Genomic DNA, 21,000 nt, shown 5'->3' with positions numbered 1-21,000 from the left:
TAGCTAAGTGAGATACAATTTTGAGTGTCAACCTCGACATAAAATGCAACATGACAGAAGTAGCAAGTTCGCAACACACAAAGTTTCACCAAGCTATTGGAATGTGATATCTTATCAAAGCTTCACAGAGAAAGAGAGATGAAAAGTCTAGTTCAGTGCTGTCAGTGCTCATACCTTCCTTCAGAGAGTGTATTTCACATTTTACCCAGTGTGTTGAAGGAATCTTGACTTTGTCGAAATAAAAACGTAAGCAATTAATAAATAAATAAATCGCCAAAAAAGATCAGAATATTATTTTCTATTTGAAACTTTGGCTGCATTTATCATATGGTTGTTGCTACCGGGGGGATGAGGAGGCACTCAACGAACACCTCATCTCCAACAATGGTATCTAAATATAGAGCACTTGGATTGTTGTTTAACAGACGGTAATGTCACTTTCCAGGCCTGATTTTGCTCGACGATACACAGAGCACACTCTGCTCTTGACAAACTAAAATTGCTCTTTGGAAATGGAATATCATAAATTGCTGCCATTTTTGGGAGTATGTTGAATAAATTGTTTGGCACTATTTGAAGAGATTTCACAGGAATGAATACATATTAAATTGTAAGGTCAAACATATCTGGGTGGTGTGACTTGCCAAAGTATAAGTTAACCCATTGATGAAGAGGTTTTCCATTCATTCTCCTCCCAGCAAGACCTTTGCAGATCAATGACATGAACTACATTGTTCAGACTATGGTCACACTTTTATTAGAGTTTTTTTCTGGTCTTGCGACTTCAATTTAGGTCCAACTTGTATCCCTCCATCCATTTTCCAAGCCGCTTATCCTCGAAAGAGTCTCGGACATGCTGGAGCCTATCCCAGCCGTCTTTGAGCAGTAGGCGGGAGACACCCTGAACCGAAATGTGATTAATTTCGTCAAAGTTAAGTGCATCTCCCTCATCAACGATATACTTTCCTGTATGGTCAGAGGAGAAGCTCCACCCCAAAAATGTGACTTCACAAATTGGCCAGCATTGACCAATTAATTTTCATCGGAGGTTCATAACAATCTCTTCAAAGGTTCAATGAGGACATAATCCGTTTTATACATTTCAGGAAAAGGATCATGAAAAGTGATCAGACTCAGCCTTCTAGAGTTTGTCAGTTCACTTGTGAAAAAAACCTCAACCAGTCAATGATGTTTTCTCAAAAAGTTTTCTACCTTATTCAGACGATGACTGGAAGTCACCACCAGCATTATCACTTAGAGCATGCCATAAAAAGCTTGTTTTCAATTTTAAAAAAGCACCAATATCTTCCCATTAACTGATACATCTGTAACTTTTGCTCAAGGACATCTTATTATGCTGGAGCGTATTCTGTCCTCCCTATCCGCCCGAAGTTGAATCTTTCTTCCTAGCTTATCGGTAAACAAGCGCATTGGCTCCATTGTGTACCAGCTGTATGAACACACTCGTTTGAAGTTAATCAAGCATGTAACAAAATGAAACTTGAAAAACATGATATTATGTGTTGTGTCTATTCTCCATTAGTGGTCAAAACAAGAATGATCTTCAAATCTTGTGAATGCAAGATCTGCATAGACAAAAATTACATTTCTTTCTCGTCCGATGCTTAGAATGTGACCACTCTTTGATACCACGCAAGCAGTGAGGAGTGTCTTGAGATGCACCAAAACACCGGCATTTAATGAGACTATTAGTCTGCACCATGTCCTGTCGGTACACTTGGGCAGTTTGCACTTATCAGGTGGCAGTGTAACTTCGGCATGTAATTAACTCTATTCATTTTGTGGAAGGAAACGGACATTAGATTTAGGGCCTCATTTATTCAAGGTTTGTCCGTGCAAAAACAGGCATGAAAGCTGATCTACAAACGGTACAGGGCCAGGATTGTGTCTGCCAAATGGGCAATATAGCGTGACAGTTCATTTCATGCATTTTGGCAGGAGTATATACAAATTGATGAATTCAGTCCACGCAATGTGATTTATCAAACCTCGAATGAATTCTGATGGCTGAATAACGCATCAGAAAGGCGGGTGAAAAACGACGCGCTTAGCGCTGCCAGCATAATGCAGGCAACATGAGAGGCGGTGGGTGGGGAGAACTTTTCCACTTCAGTGGACATGTATGTTGAAATGCCAGAAACAAAAATTAAAATTTTGGAATGCAATATTACAGAGGATGGGTAGATATATTGAATTCCCACCCACTTGGGATGAGTAAAATCACACAAAATGTGGCTTTTTTTGTGGTTACTTTCTTCCCCAAAGAGAGGTCAATTTCTTTTGCCTTTTCCACCAACACTCGCAATTCAATCACTTCAAACTTAATCGCTCCCACATTTTTCATGGTGAAAACCTCCAGAGATGGTTCAAGCGCAAAACCATCTTTTCAATATTGTGGGGTTCCATCACTTTTACATGTTCCCAACAGTTTATGCAATCTGTTAGAGTGAGTGAACATGCAATTTAGTGACTGCTATTTTGGAATTTACGAAGAGATTGCAATCTCACACCCAACAACAGCGCATGCAATCTGTGAGAGAGAACATGTAACATAGCTGCCGCTATTTGGGATCTTGGTGAATCATGTCTCTAATGTGAAAATCTGTGGGTTTGTATATTTTTCATTTGCAAATAAGCCATATCCATGGACAGATGTTTCTGTGATGATTGCCATTAAATGATTTAGGTCCATTTTAAGTTTTCATGACAATAAATTATAGGGTAAATATGAGTAGGATTGGCTTGCAACCGGTTCAGGGTGTCCCCCGCCTACTGCCCGAAGACAGCTGGGATAGGCTCCAGCACCCCCCGCAACCCTAGTGAGGATAAAGCAGTTCGGAAATGAATGAATTAATTAATATTATGAATGAATCATGTGGCACAGTGGTTGACTGGCTAGCGTGTCAGTCTCACAGTGCAGGTTTTCTCTGGGTAGTCCGTAATCCTCCCAGATTCCAAAAAACATGCTTGGCAGGTTAATGGAACACTCTAAATTGTCCCTAGGTATGAGTGTGAGCATGGACGGTTGTTCATCTATGTGTGCCCCGCAATTGACTGGCAACCAGTTCCTGGTATATACCGCTTACTGCCTGAAGACAGCTGGGATAGGCTCCAGGACACCCCGCGGCTTGTGAGGATAAGCAGATCAGAAAATGGATGGATGGTTGGATCTTATGAATTGTGTTCATCTTATTTATCTTGTTTTGCATGCCATATCAAAAGATTCATGCAGGGGCGTACTGTTCTGCGCTTACGTTTAATGAAATTAGCGATATTCACACGTGGCTGTAAATGTATCTGTAAATGGCATGTAGAGCACCTGCTTGGAGTTGACAGGGCCAAGATACTGTCACACAGCTAAAATTACAGAAAAAAAGTCACACTCCAAAGTTGATTTGTACATCACGCCATATTTTCGAACCTTTACATTACCTCTCGAGTGAGAAAACCTCACTTATTGAGATTAGAAGATTGAAATTTAAGTCAGTGGAACAATCCCGTGGCAGCTTTACAGTATGTCCTTTCATCTAATGTAAGGCTGGATGTGCCTGTTGGTATTTCAGCAGCAGACTTGACCTTTGCCTTGACCATCGTAGATAGTGTTTGAGCCTCAGAAAAGGCCATTAGTAAATGGCTGCAGACCTTAAACACCCTGCATGGGTCTTATTACCTGTTCCCATTCAGGAAAGGTCATGTCTTTGTCTCACTCTGACTTACTCTACTAACTACATACTCCATTTTTTAAAGTATTTGTAATGCTTCACATTTATTTTACTGTTGTGTACCTATAAAAGTCACCTTTGAACAAAAGCAATGAGATAATGGATTATTTCATGGTAGTTGTTGCTACTGAATGAGTTTCGAATGACTAGCTCAGTCATGACAAAGTGAAGACATGTGTTTCAATTTTACTCATTCATTCATTCATTTATTCATTCATTCATCTTCCTAACCGCTTGATCCTCACTAGGGTCGCGGGGGGTGCTGGAGCCTATCCCAGCTGTCTCCGGGCAGTAGGCGGGGGACACCCTGAATCAGTTGCCAGCCAATCGCAGGGCACACAGAGACGAACAACCATTCGCACTCACACTCACACCTAGGGACAATTTAGAGTGTTCAATCAGCCTGCCATGCATATTTTTGGAATGTGGGAGGAAACCGGAGCACCCGGAGAAAACCCACGCAGGCCCGGGGAGAACATGCAAACTCCACACAGGGAGGTCGGAGCTGGAATCGAACCCGGTACCTTTGCACTGTGAAGCCCACGTGCTAACCACTGTACTACCGGGCCGCCCAATTTTACTCATTTTGTTTTTAAAAATAATTTAAGGTCAACTTGTTAAATTATCGCTTGGTCCCACTTCTGTCTCTTTATCCGAAGTGTTTTAATCACCAAATAAAATAAATTATCAAATCACTCATTATTGTTTGCAATTAATTAATTTCCGTACTGAGAGCACTTCATGCTTACTAATCAATACTCACGGTCAGGTTACTATTGTGACGCCCTCGTATGTGGCCAAGGATGACGCAGTCGCTGATGCACCTCATATTGGTTGATTCCCATGAGCGATAACCGAATGAACATTCATTCAAGAGAAGCTATCGGCCTCAACTCATGACCAGTCACTCAACACATTAACTGACTGCCTTGCGCCGATGTTCAAAGTTCTATTTCCCATCTGCTCTTTCATCTGATGCATCCCCTTCTCTTCTTTGATCCTTTCAACTTGGAATCTGTCAACTAATCCGTTTATCCTCACAAGGGTCGCGGGGCATGCTGGAGCCTATCCCAGCTGTCTTCAAGCAGTAGGCAGGGTACATCCCGAACTGGTTGCCAGCCAATCCAAGGGAACACAGAGACGAACAACCATCCGTGCTCACACTCACACATAGGGACAATTTAGAAGTGTTCCGTTAAACTGCCATGCAAATGGGAATTCCTTGGAGAAAACCCACGCAGGCACGGGGAGAACTTCCAAACCCCACACAGGAAGGGCGGAGCCGGAATCGAACCCTGCACCGATGCACTGTGAGGCGGACATGCTAACAAGTCGACCACCTCGCCTTATTTATTTATTTTAAAATAAATAAATAAATAAATAAACAAATCGTTCTGTATTGTTTTTTTGTTTTGGAAAATAGCCCTGTTGTAACAGTCTTTTATACAACACATCAAAAAAATACAACGTTTTTGCAAAACGTTGTATTTTTCCACACAATAGTTTCCATCTTCCATACTTTTATAGACTTAGAAATGTATAAAATCAAATTCCATAGTTTTCCACACATTCCATACTTGCCAAGGAACCTTGTTCATGGCATCATTGCTATTGTTATTGCAATATGTAAATTTCACGTTTATTTCTTGATATCTTTATAAGACTTCTTAATTGTGCAGTGCTAGTGAAAAATATAACAGTTGATCTCATGTTATGCATATTCATTATTGCTTTCAAAATACTGTTTCAACTACTCATTCATCATCAAATCTCAGGTTTATTTAAACTGTCCTCATGTGATTTATCACTTCTCTTGCATTGCTAATTTCAGTCCGTGCAAATCTGCATGAACCAAACTTGTCAAAGAGAGGAAAAAAATGATGATAATGTGATTAGCTCATTAAAACAACTGTGCTTGTCTACAGAGGCTAGACTTTTTAATTTGTGCATAAGAGTTTCTATACACAAGCAGCAGTTTGTCTCGAGTTTTGTGGAAAGTGTTTTTAGAGATCTGTTGTTGTTCATAAACCTACTGCAAGTATAATTACAAATATTCATGCTAATAGTATATGCCCCGTGATTACCCCAATTAATACATTTTTTCATTGTCATTTATGCAGGTCTACTTTGTATGAACTAACATGGACAAAGTGGTCATCAGTCTCCTGCTGCTGGGAATCACGTTTACAGTGGTCCATGCATGTCCCAAATACTGTGTGTGCCAGAACCTCTCAGAATCTCTGGGGACGCTTTGTCCCTCCAAAGGCCTCCTCTTTGTCCCGCCGGACATTGATCGGCACACTGTGGAACTACGACTGGGCGGCAACTTTATCCTCAAGATAACCACTCAGGACTTTGCCAACATGACAGGTCTGGTAGACCTCACCTTGTCCCGTAACACGATCAGCACTATCCAGCCTTTTTCCTTCATCGATCTGGAGACCCTGAGATCTCTTCATCTTGACACCAACAGATTGACTGAGCTGGGTCCGGATGACCTCAAAGGTCTGATCAACCTGCAGCATCTGATCCTCAACAACAATCAGCTGAGTTGCATCTCCAAAGCCACCTTTGACGACCTGTTGCTGACACTTGAAGATCTGGACTTGTCGTATAACAACCTACGCAGTGTGCCTTGGGAAGCAATCCGCAAGATGGTCAACCTCCATCAGATGAGTCTGGACCATAATCTTATCTCATTCATTGCTGAGGGGACTTTTACAGACCTGGAAAAATTGGCTCGTTTGGACCTGACTTCCAACCGTTTGCAGAAGCTCCCACCGGACCCTATATTTGCACGCTCGCAAACTAGCGTTGGCATGAGTACTCCATACATACCACCATTATCCTTAAGCTTTGGTGGAAACCCATTGCACTGCAACTGTGAGGTGCTTTGGCTTAGGAGGCTCGAACGAGAGGATGACATGGAAACCTGTGCTTCTCCTACAAGTGTGAAAGGACGCTACTTTTGGTCTGTTCAAGAGGAGGAATTTGTTTGTGAACCTCCCCTCATCACACAGCACACAAACAAATTGCTCGTGCTTGAGGGCCAAACTGCTAGTCTCCGCTGCAAGGCAGTTGGAGATCCAATGCCAACTGTGCACTGGGTTGCCCCTGATGACCGACTGATCAGCAATTCTTCTCGAGCAACTTTATATGAAAATGGCACCCTTGATATCACAGTCACAACATCCAAGGATTATGGTACATTTACATGCATAGCTGCGAATGCTGCTGGGGAATCTACAGCCTCCATCGAGCTCTCAATCATACAGCTCCCTCACCTCACAAATGGTACAAACCGTACCACCCAGTCCAAGTCTGGTCTTTCAGACATAACGAGCTCAACTAAGATGAGTAAAGGGGAGCCTAAAACTATTCCTGAGAATGTGGTATCTGTCTCAGAAGTGGCCTCAGCTTCAGCCCTGATTAAGTGGACTGTAGGCAAATCAACACCGAAGGTCAAAATGTATCAGCTTCAGTACAATTGCTCTGAGGATGAAGTTCTCATTTACAGGTAAGAATTATGAATACCGTTACATGATATCTAAACAGACTCTGTTGTCGACGTAGCTAATGAATAGGCTTGAAGTAGTTACCCTGGAATAAAAACTATTTTAGTCTCCAGGAAATTATCTTCTGAATTGGTACTTGAAGCGACCAATTTCTTGAAATGTATTTTCTTCATTAATATTCAAAATATTTATTTATTTATTTATTTTTCCATTCTGGCCAGTTTTTCCCAAACCATTCATTGAAAATCAAATAAGAATACAGAATTCCACTTCATTAGTCAATTACATATTAGCCTGGAGACTTTTACTGGAGATCTCTGATCTCCGTGAAATGTATTTCATATGACAAACGAGACAGAAAAATCTATGACATTCAGCAAAGACAATTGAGTTGAAAAACGGAAACAAACAGATCAAACTTTATGAGTCCCAAGATGTGATTTTAAAGTAACACACTATGTCTTACAGATTCAAGACATTCCCCAGTGTTTGCAGGATACATTCCTTTGCACCATGACTCGAAAAATTGAAATTCATTATACTCTTGAACTATGTCAAACAAATTGCATGTGTATACGTTCGGCCCCTTCATACTTGCGGTTCGGCACCCATGCTATCGCTGCATTGCAGTGGGCGTCAATTACCGGTAAACATGGATTTCCGCTATTCATAGCCCGGCCTGTTTCCTATTCATTGTGTGTGTGCGTGCACATTTCTCTCTCTCTCTCTCCATACATATATATATATATATATATTAGATATATATGTATATATACCGGTATATATATACATATATGTATATATACCGGTATATATATATAGGGCGGCCCGGTAGTCCAGTGGTTAGCACGTCGGCTTCACAGTGCAGTGGTACCAGGTTCGATTCCAGCTCCGGCCTCCCTGTGTGGAGTTTGCATGTTCTCCCCGGGCCTGCGTGGGTTTTCTCCGGGTGCTCCGGTTTCCTCCCACATTCCAAAAATATGCATGGCAGGCTGATTGAACACTCTAAATTGTCCCTAGGTGTGAGTGTGAGCGTGGATGGTTGTTCGTCTATGTGTGCCCTGCGATTGGCTGGCAACCGATTCAGGGTGTCCCTCGCCTACTGCCCGGAGACGGCTGGCCGCGACCCTAGTGAGGATCAAGCGGTACGGAAGATGAATGAATGGATGAATAATGAATATATATATATATATAAACACACGCACACACAGTCATACAGTCGAACTTCAGTACAATGTATGTTGAAGGATATAACAAATCTGTACGCTATAATGGTAGCTCGTTGTACCCATTTCCAATAAAATGGCCACCAACTACGATGTATCACAGAAATCGCTGTGAAATAAAAGCCAGGAAAAAAGGCATGAAAAAAAAGACGCTTGCAGAAGGCAAGGAAATAAGGAACACAGAGAATATGAAAAGGCAAGAGTCCAAACAGCTGTGCCGCCTGAGAGAACGCCCTCCACTCTCCCCGGAACTGGAACAAAAATTAAAACAGGACCAAACCATGACGGTGGATGCCATGTCGCCAGAGAGAGAGAGAGAGAGATGTTGGTATCTCTTGGCATTGCGACATCTATCACCACTGCTGTCTTCTGATGTTCATCCACCACCACTTGATCAAGCTGGTCGGCTATCACCAATTTGTCAGTCTGGATCTGGAAGTCACACAGCATCTTGGCTGGGTTGTTCTCAACCACCTTTGGAGGTGTCTTCCATCTTCATCCTGGGACCTATAGTCCAGATGTGCTGTTCCTGCTGCTTGGTTATGCCGCTCCATGTTTGCCTTTCCCGCCAGCATCTTACACGCTGCTGTGATATGGTGCACCGTCACTGGGGCTTTGTTGCATAGCTTGCACCTAAGATCGTCTCAGATGTGGTAGACCCCAGCGTCTATTGACCTTGTGTTAATGGTCCTGTCCAGCCTTTTCCAGGTATGTTTTCTCAACGTCTTCAATTTATTGGTGGTAGATGCCATGCAGGCTTTTGCCATGACAATCCATCTGTCTCCTTCTCCGTACTGGGCTTTTGTTGCCTGAGGCATTTACGAAGCAGGTAGTCCCTGGGAGCCATCTTCTGGATGTATTCTTGGAAGCCTGTTATTTCCTCCTGGATTGTACCCATGATTCTCACTAGTCCACGACCCCCTTCTTTCCACTTTGTGTACAGCCTCAGGATGCTGGACTTGGTGTGCAACCCTCTGTGCATTATATGGATCTTTCTTGTCTTGACAACAGTGGATTGCATCTGTTCCAGTGTCCTAGATATTGGAACTACAGTCTACTTTGAAATGCTGCACTGTCTCTGGGGCTTTTTTGCACAGCCTGCAGCTGGGATCCTGTATAATATCTGTTGATCTTGTGTTTAGCGCCTGTTAATTTGCCATGAATTGTGCCTCTGCCCTGTATGTCATTCAGTCCAGCCTATTCCAGCCACTGGTATGTTTTCTCGATGTCAACCACTTCTTCAATTTGTCGGTGGTACATACCATACAGGGTATTGTCTTTCCATTGATCTTTCTCCTTACTGGGCTTCTGTTGCCTGAGGCATTCACTAAGCAAGTTGTCCCTGGGGGCCATCATCTTAATGTATTCTTGGAGGCCTGTTGTTTTCTCCTAGATGGTGCTTGTGCTGCTGACTAGCATATGTTCCCACTCGTTTGGCTTTGTGTACAGCCTCAGGATGCTGGACTTCGTATGCTGCCGTCGGGTTATTCAATCCCTTCGGTTGTGATCATCTCCCCTCATCTAGATATCATTCATCTATACTTACCTTGTCCAAATGACATTCCGATGCTGTATATCCTTGTGAGATGAATCAAAACGTCAATATTCTTGGGATACAGCTTCATGTCATCCATGTAGAAGAGGGAGCAGATTGTCGTTCAACTTCTTAAAGGGTACACAAAGCCCCCCTTGGTAGTGATCTGACCGAGTCGAACCCCAGCCCCCTGTGTTAAAGTCAGTGGTCTTACCCACTGAGCCCTCCGGCAACTACCCAAAAGACATTCTTCTGCAAGCCGGGTCATGGCAAAGTAAACTTGAAGAAGATAAAATTACAGTTGTATTTTCTATCCCGACCTGTGCTAATTATCCAAAATAAAATCAGATCAAGGTGTGTTTTCCTTTTCTCAATTTCCAGGTTTTAAACGAAAAACGGGACCTGACTCGTTTGACATTCAACCGAGACTGCAACACTGCCCCCTAGCGGATGGAGGAGGGATGGCCTTTCATAAATGTTTTGAAGTTGTGTGTGAATATCTTGAAAACTGCATCATGTTTGTTTGTTTTTTCTCAAAAATAAATGCACAAGCCCACTAATTCATAAACACATCAATTCACAATGTGAATTGAATGTTAACACGCGATAAATCATGATAAATGCACACATATTTCTGGATCTGAAAAATATAAAAATGAATATTTGTGGATCTGGTAGATACATTTGCTTGAAGAATTTTGAGACAAGTCGTTTCCCATAAGGCTGGAGATGTGTACGAGACGCATCACACATATGCGTAATACAGCTTGTTTGTGGAGCAAACCAGATGTGAAATTTGGATTTTGCAAAGTATGCACTCCGTCCATGAACAAATACATTTTAATTATCTCCAAATTTCACTTATTTTTTGACAATAATTTTGTCACCTTGGCTATGCGTAGTCTTTCACTGAATACTGTAGCTATGCACTACTGTCAGGTCCTCACTCCAGCTTCTGTGTGTGTTTGTCACCTATTTCTTCTGCAAAGTGTGGGCACACAAATGCTGCCCCATATCTTCACTTTCACTTGCAGCTTTACCCACGAAAAAGAAAAGAAAAAAATTGGCTCCCAATCAGGACTTGGCTATCATCCTTCACTTCAAAGAATCAGTTCCAAAAACAGAATCATTCATGAACGACACATCCTTTTTTTTTTTTTTTTAACTGAACACAACATGTAAAACTCACAGAACTGGGTGGAAAAGGTATGTGAACCTTTGTACTTAATAGCAGGTTCACCCTCCTTTAGGAGCAATAACCTCAACCAAATGTTCCCTGTAGTTGCACATCGGACCTGCCCAATGGTCGGGGGGAAAATTGGATCATTCTTCTTTACAAAACGGTTTCAGTTCCGCAATATTAGTCGGATGACTGGTGCAAATTACTCTCTTGAGGTCGTGCCACGGCCAAGTTTTCCAGTTTGGATGTATTTTGTTCTGGGCATTCCCCATCTGTTAGGCAGTTATTGGGAAGTTGAAAATGTCCCACCTAATGATAAGATGACATGCGTGGTTGATTAACTTGGAGTTTGCAAGTGAATCTGTAAGTACCATGTGTGATTGGGTGGCATAAGATTTGGAGTCTGTGAGTCACCCAATTGCGATAACGTTTGTTGGCCTTACTACATATTCCGCGTTTTGAAAAGTAGGTTTGTAGCGCCGTCATCGCTGTGGCTGGCTGGCGATCATGGTGGCTAAATAGCCACCACTTCTTTCAAAGTCACTAATCATCATCTCCATAGCAGCAAGTAAGAGACACTTCAGGCAAGTATCGTCAACACAAAAAGATGCTGAGATGTAATATATTACAGGACAAGAATTGCTAATCGTCAACCATGCTACACTGCTAGGTTATTTCAAATGTGTTCACGAAATGATGGAATAAGAAATTGTTGATAGAGTACAATTTTCACGCCAGTCTCACGTTTCAAAGAGGGTTTATTTTAAAGTGGAACAATTTGGTCCTAATCCTAAATTAGGATCAAAGCATTAAATCTGTTCAGTGAACATATAGCAGTCATTTAATGTAAAATTCAAAATTCAAAAAGAAAAGGGTTCTTGGGTTCTCCAGGGTTAAAGTGAAACGATTTGGTTCGATTCAATCATCTCACATTTTTTAAAATCAAAACCGATTTCCCAATTCAATTTAATGTTTTGTGACACCCCTTTTATCACTATAACATTGTAAGACACAGTGGATTGAATAAATTAAAACTGAAATGTTTCGTTACTCGAAAATATTGAAATTTTCGAATGATAAAACACCTGATAAATATTGAATTGAATACAACTATGTATGCGTAACATACAGCACAGATGAAATTTCTTCCCTCCCAACATAATATATATATATATATATATATATATATATATATATATATATATATATATATATAATGTGTGTGTGTGTGTGTGTGTGTGTGCAGGGCGAGGAGTTGTTCACGTTTGGTTGTTTGTGAAGCACTTTGCGTTATGTTTTATGTATGGATGGTGATGTACAAATAAAGTTTGATTTGATTTGATTTGATTCTCCAGCTTGTGAAAAAAAGGACATGCACAGTAAAACTCAAGATGTCCCAAATTTTGGGGGTGCTCTGATTTGCTTTCACCCACAAAAATGGGCTAGACACATCGACGCTTGCAATGATGAGATTGAATATGAATTATAGACTTGTGGGGGAAGGAAAAGATTGCATGAGGTCCCTCGTGCATGAGGAAAAGTAGTCTCTTCCTCATTATGGAAAAAGGCAATTAATGATGAATAATGAACTGCAACAGCAATGTTGTATGTGTGGTTGAGGGAGTTCAGAAGGATCAAGGCTAGGACTAGAGATAGATGAACAGCATAATTGCCTATTTATAGATAATTATTGCACTTGCTAAAATGTTAGTTGTATTTTGCAGCTTTGCAAGAACGATAAATTATCGAAATGATATAATTAGAATCATAAATTCAGCCAAGTCGCTGTTGCACTTGTGGTACACTGGCCTGACTTGTGTGCGGGCAGCGTGGGATCGGTTCCCACTCAGTGACGGTGTGGATGTGGGTGTGAATGGTCGTTTGTCTCTATATGTGTCCTGCGACTGACTAGCAACCATTTCAGGTTGCCGTCTGCCTTCCACCCGAAGTCAGCTAGGATGGGCTCCAGTAACTCTCCCCGACCCTGTTCAGGATAAGTGGCGTTGAAAATGGGTTGCTGGATAAATTCTGAGTGAATTAAAATAAAATTTTTGACAGGATGCTCTATAATGTGTACATGGCACTTTAAGTACAAGACTGTTTCTTGAACTGCTACTCTCCACTGTTTCATTCTCTGTCAGCTCTCCACAAAGTCATTTTGGTTGAGCTGCAGAAATCCTTGGGGAAGACAGGAGAAAGTTCGAGATAACATTAATTGCAACCCATCACTGCGCTGGGTTTTATGGCCTAGTGGCTTGAAGGAAACCTAATGAAAGCCCCAAAGCAGTTTGTAAAAATACCTCAGGGACTTTCAGAATGTGAAAAACAAGATGTCCGGTTGGACGGAACTAAGATTAAACTTTTCACTCCGCCACACACCGAGCGATATGGCTAAGCGCAACTGAACTGGGCAACTGCGGACAAATTCTGATCAGCAACTCACATCCGCACATCTGAAAACGGACACTTGCGCACAAAAAAACTGTGACCCTTGGTATTATCACGAAACATTTTGAGGTTTCACATACGGGTTCTGTTATTTTATTTATTGAGCCACAACTGGAATTACATGATTGACAAGGAAGAAGCTGATTGCCCTGGCTGCTACAGCTTCAATCTATTGCCGATCATATGTTCTACACGCCCCCACTGGTCTAAACACGGCACTCTGATTAATATTGCGTTTGTTGAATATGAATTAAGAAGCAAAATTCATCCGTCTTTAGAGGGACATCACAGTGACTCTGTTCAGGTAACGTCCAATCATTTCTAACCTGTTTTCTAAGTCTTGTCATGTCATTTGATATCCGCAAGCTGAGCTGAGAAATTGTGATGTCATTTTCACTTGACAGCAAGTGATAAATTGGCCACAGAGATGGTTTAAAATGGTTTAATTTTGCTTCTGAATTCCTATTCCACAAACGCAATATTAATCAGAATGTCATGTTTAGATTAGTGGGGCCGAATGGAACATACTATCAAGAAAATTTTTGACTTCTCCTTTAAGAGGCTGTTGGCTATGATTGCACCATTATTAACTGCACTCGAGCATTTTCGCAAAGGAGGCTTTCTGCTAGTTGAAGAGCCCCGCACACTGCCAAAATAGTTCAGTCACGTTAGGCTGTGTTGCTCGGTGTGGCGTGGGCCTTTGGCCTCAATTCTAAGCAAAGTGCTTGGAGGAAATTAGGCACTGCTTATCACCTGCAGACTATGACAAGACAAAATTTGTACTTTGTAAATGCACAACACTGAGGACAAAAAAATGGGTCATTTGAACTAATTTTGTGCTCTCTTTGAATAGGTACATTTGTGGCACATGATTCAAATACCTTCAATAAAAATTTCTCAATGTATTTTTTGAGACCAAGAGTAGAAAATGACATTTAATTTTTAGCATGCCCAAGGGACGTACACGATCAAATCAGGTACCGTATTTTCCGCACTATAAGATGCTTCGGAGTATAAGGCGCATCTTAAATGAATGGCCTATTTTAAAACAGTTTTCAAATATAGGGCACACCGCATTATAAGGTGCATAGAATAGAATCTCCAAAAGTGGCTGCGGTTGCGTTATGCATCCACTAAGCATAGGTGTCAAACTCAGGTCCTGGAGGGCCGCTGTCCTGCATGTTTTCCAAGTCTCCCTGTTGCAACACAGCTGATTCAAATGATCAGATCATCAGCAAGCTCTGCGGAAGCCTGACATTGAACCAGTTCATTTGAATCAGGTGTGTTGCAACAGGGAGACTTGGAAAACGTGCGGGACAGCGGCCCTCCAGGACCTGAGTTTGACACCTATGCACTAGATAGAGCTACACTAAAGAGAATCCAGCTTTATCTTTACAGACCTTTCACGACCGCAGCTGCAACAAAGCACTTTACAAAACATTTAAAATGCTATGTCCAAGAAATCAGACTATTGATCCATATATTAGGCCCATCGGATTATAAGGCCCACTGTCGGCTTTTGAGAAAACTAAACGAATTTAGTTGCGCCTAATAGTGCGGAAAATACGTTATTTAAATGACTCTAACGGTTCACATAATTTTAATAACCATGACATTTTCTGTGATGTTTCATTCAACAATTATTCATTCATTCATTCATTCATCTTCCTAACCGCTTGATCCTCACTAGGGTCACGGGGGGTGCTGGAGCCTATCCCAGCTGTCTCCGGGCAGTAGGCGGGGGACACCCTGAATCGGTTGCCAGCCAATCGCAGGGCACACAGAGACGAACAACCATCTACGCTCACACTCACACTTAGGGACAATTTAGAGCGTTCAATCAGCCTGCCATGCATATTTTTGGAATGTGGGAGGAAACCGGAGCACCCGGAGAAAACCCACGCAGGCCCGGGGAGAACATGCAAACTCCACACAGGGAGGCCGGAGCTGGAATCGAACCCGGTACCTCTGCACTGTGAAGCCAACGTGCTAACCACTGGACTACCGGGCCGCCCTTCAACAATTATGTAGTCAGCAAATGCGACAACAATGGGAAATACATTGTAAGATAACATAAGATAAGATAAGATATCCATTATTTGTCCCACACTGTACTGTAGATCACTGATGTGAAAGCCACACTCAACCTCAAACGTTTGCTTTTGCCACATATAAATAGAGCAGGGGTTTCCTTTTTCACAATAAGAGTCACAAGTACATTGATGTTGTTGAATATTCATTATTATTTAGTTGTATTGAAAAATCAAGCGTCTCCACCTTAATAGTGTAGATAGTAAATGTTTCTCAATGCCCTCCAAGCTCAAACAAACTCCTTTAAGTCCAAACGTAACCAATAAGTCAATGATGGCTACTAATGATGGAATGATGCTGAAACCATTGGTTTGTTGTTTTCAATGTAAAATGACAGGCTGAACATAATTTGTCATCTGTTTTTAATTAAAACGTATTTTGTCAACACCTTTCAATAGAAGATGCAATCAGCATTTCAAACCGGTGTGTTGTCCTTTGTTGACGCTGGCGAGAGTAATAACCTGTAATTTATCGCTGCTGCAACCAAAGGACAACAGTCAAAGTTGTCTTATTGCTGGAGATTGTCAAACTGTCTCGGTTCATAGTAATACAAAGTGATAGGATAGCTGTTAACTGACTTAACAAAAGAAAATAAAAATACTGAGGCACTTTATGCTCACGTCATTGTCGAACTCCTCAGAAAGATACCTCAGATACCCATTCTATTTTAATCGCACATAAGCCCAGTGATTCGCTTATATTTCAACTTTTTCAATGGGTATACTATGATCCCTCGCTATATTGCGCTTCGTTTATCGCGGCTTCGCTACATCACGGCTTTGCTACATCGCTTTTTTTTTTTTTAACCAAAGTACTGTATTCAGAAAGAAATGCTGAATGACTCTGAGGTTTTGTACATGGCTGTACGCATGATTGGTTCATGGCGCAAACATCGACCAATGACATCACAAGTGGATTTATCCCATGAGCTGATTGGCTAGATGCCCCGCCCAGCACTTTCCCTTGTGTGTCATGACGTGGTTGACTCTGATCAATGTCTAGTTTTGCTGTTGACTCTGATCAGAGTCTTGCCAGCTGGGTACTCTCTTATCTGTTGTGTTTGCTACGTGCAGGGAGAGGGGAGGCACACATGCTACAGTGAGAGGGAGTGCGAGGGTGAAAATGAAAGTGAGCGTGAGCGAGTGAGAAAGAGAAAGAGAGGGGGTGATTGGGCTTGTCTGGAAAAAAAGCGGAAAGTCTCTCTTTGCCTCCTCCTCATCAATACCAATTAACTGTCTTATCATAAACACATCGGCTGTGCAGGGATAGCTGGCCAGCAGCTAGCTGGAGGCTAACGGGAGCTACACCGTCAGAGCGGTGAGAACAGCGAGAGTAACACAAGTCTCTATGTCTCTCTCAGAAGGCAATGCTGATGAATGTTAATTACCATATAATGTTTTATAATTAAAGATTTCAGTAAATACATGTACTGCTGTAGTCTTTGTCTTACATATGTAAACTAAAAATACTGTTGACATATTTTAAACATGCTACTACTCACATGCACGTAGAGGAAAATTCATGGGGAGCCAAGGCTCCATCGCGGTTTTTCACTTATTGCGGCAGGATCCTGGTCCGCATTAAAGTGAGGGAACACCATACATTTATTGCGCGGTATCTAAACCATGACTCTTGTGTGAGGCATTCTACAATGACTACAGTATAGTATTTGCACTGTGCACTGTTTAACGCTGTCTTTCTTTCTCATCTGTGTGTTTACAGGATGATTCCCATGACTAACAGAGCTTTCGTAGTCACCAATCTTGTCCCGGGCATGCAGTATGATCTGTGTGTATTGGCCATCTGGGATGACAGTGCCACCACGCTCACAGCCACCAACATTGTAGGCTGTGTCCAATTCATCACCACGGATGACTATCCCCAATGCCAGTCTCTTCACAGTGGTTTCCTGGGTGGCACCATGATCTTGGTCATTGGCGGTATCATTGTGGCCACGCTACTGGTGTTTATCATCATCCTCATGGTGCGCTATAAGGTGACCAGCGGTATCCAGACTATAAAGTTACCCACTGTAAGTAATACTTACTCACAGACCAATGGGGGTATGAACAGGTTCAACGGCGCCCCGCCACAAGTCAAGTCGGCCGTGGTGGTCATGCGTGAAGAAATGGTCGAGTTCAAATGTGGATCCCTTCAGAGCAGTATCTCCTCATCGTCATCCTCCTCCAACTCACTGGATAGTCAAACAGGAAGAAGGATCGGTGACTGCTACAGTATGCGGGGAGCTGAATGCAGCACCCTTCCCAGCAGCAAATTCAATAGGCACCGGCATAGCCACAAACCACAACCAAACTTGGACCACCTTTTAGGAGCCTTCACCACAATGGAGCTGCGAGGGATCACCAGAGACCGTCAAGGTGCAGCCGGCCCCTCCACCGCTTCCACGACCATGACTCCAGGCGCCGTGGCGCCCCTTTCCGACAAAGAACCTCTACTTGGAAGAGCGGAGTCCACCACCATGCTGGGACGTCTGCTCGGGCTCCCCCAGGAAGGGAAACCTAAAAGGAGCCATTCGTTTGACATGGGTCATGTGGGGTCGACGCAGTGCCGTGGCAGCTATCCTCGCAGGATCAGTAACATTTGGACGAAACGCAGTTTGTCAGTGAATGGCATGCTACTACAGTACGATGACAATGAGGATGACAAGCCGAGTTTGGAGGGCTCCGAGTGGGTGATGGAGAGCACGGTTTGAGTACTACTGTGCGGATTGCACTTGGCCAAACAATGCTAACCACTGAATCTAAATCATAGACATGATCAAAAAGGGAGACGTGTTCCACATGGGACCAGTCTTTGTGTATTACAGTTCAACTGTGTCATTTTTCAACAAAATTCTGAACTCAAGACAGTCTTGGACTGTATATAGAAAATATTTCACCTGTCTTGAGTTTTGGCTTGCACAACAATGGTCTGGAATACGTTCTCTCAACTTGGCACATGAGAGTATCACAAGAGGGAAAAGAGGAGAAACTCTGAGTGGATTTACTGCGTCTTATCAAATGAATTGACTGCCAAGTGGATTTGCTGCAGTTATGGTGAATGGGGTGTACTTTTGTGTGACCCACTGCGTGAAATAAGACTACAGTACTTCCACAGTTGATCGGAGGACCACAGGATCACAATGGAGGGGGGGAAAAAAAGAGTTGGTAAAATTTTACTTTTACCAAGGTTTTCTATCATTTATACTATTTATTATTTTGAGTGATACATCGAGTCACAGATGTGCAGCTCGGTTATCCAGAAGTATCAAAACATCACAGAACGTAGCTTTCATAAAGAGCATTTCATAACAGATTATGTTGATCCACTGTTCATTCCTGTCACGCAATAGACCAAGCACAATCTTTACCACGTGGCCCTATTTTCAAGACAAAGTCAAAGATTGAAAGGTATCAAATTTGTCTCGCTGTCTACTTTGGGTAAATGTATGCTTATTGGTTAGTTGCAGGAAAGAAATGAAGATGAAACTGTTCTGAAATAGACAAGGCAAGAAATGGGTCAAAGGAGGACAGATATGGACTCGTTTGCATACGTTTCAAAGAAATGTAGCACAAAGCAGAGCAAATCATTTTTATCCAAACTCTGTTCACTTTCATATGCTTTGTATTCCTCAGTTAAAGGTAGTGACAAAAGTCAGATGACTCTAAGCGTCATTATTCTTCATGGTTAATGAGGATATCAAAAATGAGGATATTTCAGTTGGGCTATGTCCACAATGAGCCCTGTATTGGGCTTACTGGGCGCAAAGTTAGAATTGCATATCATGGGCAAAGCTTCTCAAAACTATAAAACCAGATGGCATGGAGGAGAACGGCAAAGCATCGGCTGCTACGCTATTGATTGCTTGAGTTGAGTCATCCAATGAGCTGTACATCATTCATTCTCTTTCATTTAGAGCTGTAAATTATACTTCTTTTTAATTGGTGGCTATTTAGAATTATGGCCTAAGTGAGATATATCCACTCCCCATTTTGATGCCTTTCTCGATATCCTGTCGGTTTTTGCTGCATCTGATTCTATTTCTCAAATTGTTTCTCAATCGTTTTGATCGCTAGGTGTAGCATTCTGTATATTGGCATATTTTGTACAAATAACTGGGTGGAATGTAAATGTGGGGAAATCATTTGGTGGTGTTTTTATTTTCATTGCAAGCAAACAGTGAGGGTGCTTTGCTGTGGTGTACTAACTTGGTCGTTTTTAGCTGGCTCAGTGAAATGGGAATTTCCAAAACAGGAAGACAAGTGGCAAAGTACTTGTTCTTAAAATATCGATAAAAAAAAAATCACTGAAATCATACAAACAAATCAATAAAAATCTTTCCTGACAGACATTGTCTTTTGTGTCCTCTCAATCAGTCATATCAAATCGGCCATGCGTTCTACAGTACCTTTTGCCTCCACTGAGTTGGGGGTTACCAAAAAGACAAATACAACTACAATATCCCAAGAAGTGACAACATTGTTGATAAAAGATACATTTGTATTTTGTAAATGGACAATTTAACTGACTAGTTCTATTTGTGTCAACTTGTAACATCCCTTTTCACACTGCAAAGAATAAAATGTCTGTGCGTGACTTGGCTTAGTCATGATTCTGCGGCTCAAGGATTTAAACAAAAAGAAAAAGGAAAAAAATGTGTTTTTTTCCTAAAAAAAAAAAAGAAAGATATAAAGATAAAATGTTCATAAATTCCAATGGCTGTTGTTTTTTTACTTCAACATCACATCCTGGTATTCTATGTGCCTTGAATTACACTCATCATTGCGTGTGTGGTTCATATACCAAATGTCGACTGGGTGTCCTTCCCCTTTCGCTGTTTTTATTTATTATAGGTGGCCCAAGGCATTTGTCCAGCTGCTGCAATCACTCCAGGTGCTGCTAACCCAGCACTGCCCTTATTACACATCACAAATACACGCAGCTCCTTGCCAGGGCCCATTACAAGGCCCCAATTCATAATTTGCACAGAAGGTGTTTACACCGGAGGAAACCGGACTACCCAGAGAAAACCCACGCAGGCACAGGGAGAACATGCAAACTCCACACAGGGGGGCTGGAGCCGGAATCGAACCCGGAACCACTGCACTGTGAGGTCAACGCAACTGCATCACCGGGCTGCCCCAGTTAATAAAATTAATAATAAAATACAAGATTATAATGTTCAACTCCAGTCGTGTAAATGCTTTTAATATAGATTACAAATTGAGTGTCAGCCGCACCAAAACAAAATAAAAACATAAGT

The 21,000-nt window shown here is 41.9% G+C and overlaps 1 protein-coding gene and 1 long non-coding RNA gene across 4 annotated transcripts in view; one reads left to right on the top strand and one right to left on the bottom strand.

The window, feature by feature from the left end:
* The window catches only part of LOC127614564 (uncharacterized), a 149,724-nt gene extending 134,717 nt beyond the window's left edge, over positions 1-15,007 (bottom strand). The window contains exon 1 of the long non-coding RNA XR_007966608.1: positions 14,910-15,007. This is a non-coding gene — a long non-coding RNA (uncharacterized LOC127614564). The remainder of the gene's footprint in view (positions 1-14,909) is intronic.
* Positions 1-20,333, top strand: part of LOC127614413 (leucine-rich repeat and fibronectin type-III domain-containing protein 2) — a 133,467-nt gene extending 113,134 nt beyond the window's left edge. For all 3 annotated transcript variants that reach the window (XM_052085714.1, XM_052085715.1, XM_052085716.1), the window contains 2 exons: positions 5,864-7,260; positions 17,460-20,333. In XM_052085714.1, coding sequence (XP_051941674.1) covers positions 5,885-7,260; positions 17,460-18,450 — 2,367 coding nt within the window. In that variant the 5' untranslated portion in view covers positions 5,864-5,884 and the 3' untranslated portion in view covers positions 18,451-20,333. The remainder of the gene's footprint in view (positions 1-5,863; positions 7,261-17,459) is intronic.
* The last annotated feature ends 667 nt before the right edge of the window (positions 20,334-21,000 follow it).

Source organism: Hippocampus zosterae, chromosome 14 (genome assembly GCF_025434085.1).
Source record: "Hippocampus zosterae strain Florida chromosome 14, ASM2543408v3, whole genome shotgun sequence".
NCBI lineage: Eukaryota > Metazoa > Chordata > Actinopteri > Syngnathiformes > Syngnathidae > Hippocampus > Hippocampus zosterae.
The sequence above is the reverse complement of the archived record's forward strand: the minus strand, read 5'-3'. Positions and strand labels throughout refer to the sequence as shown.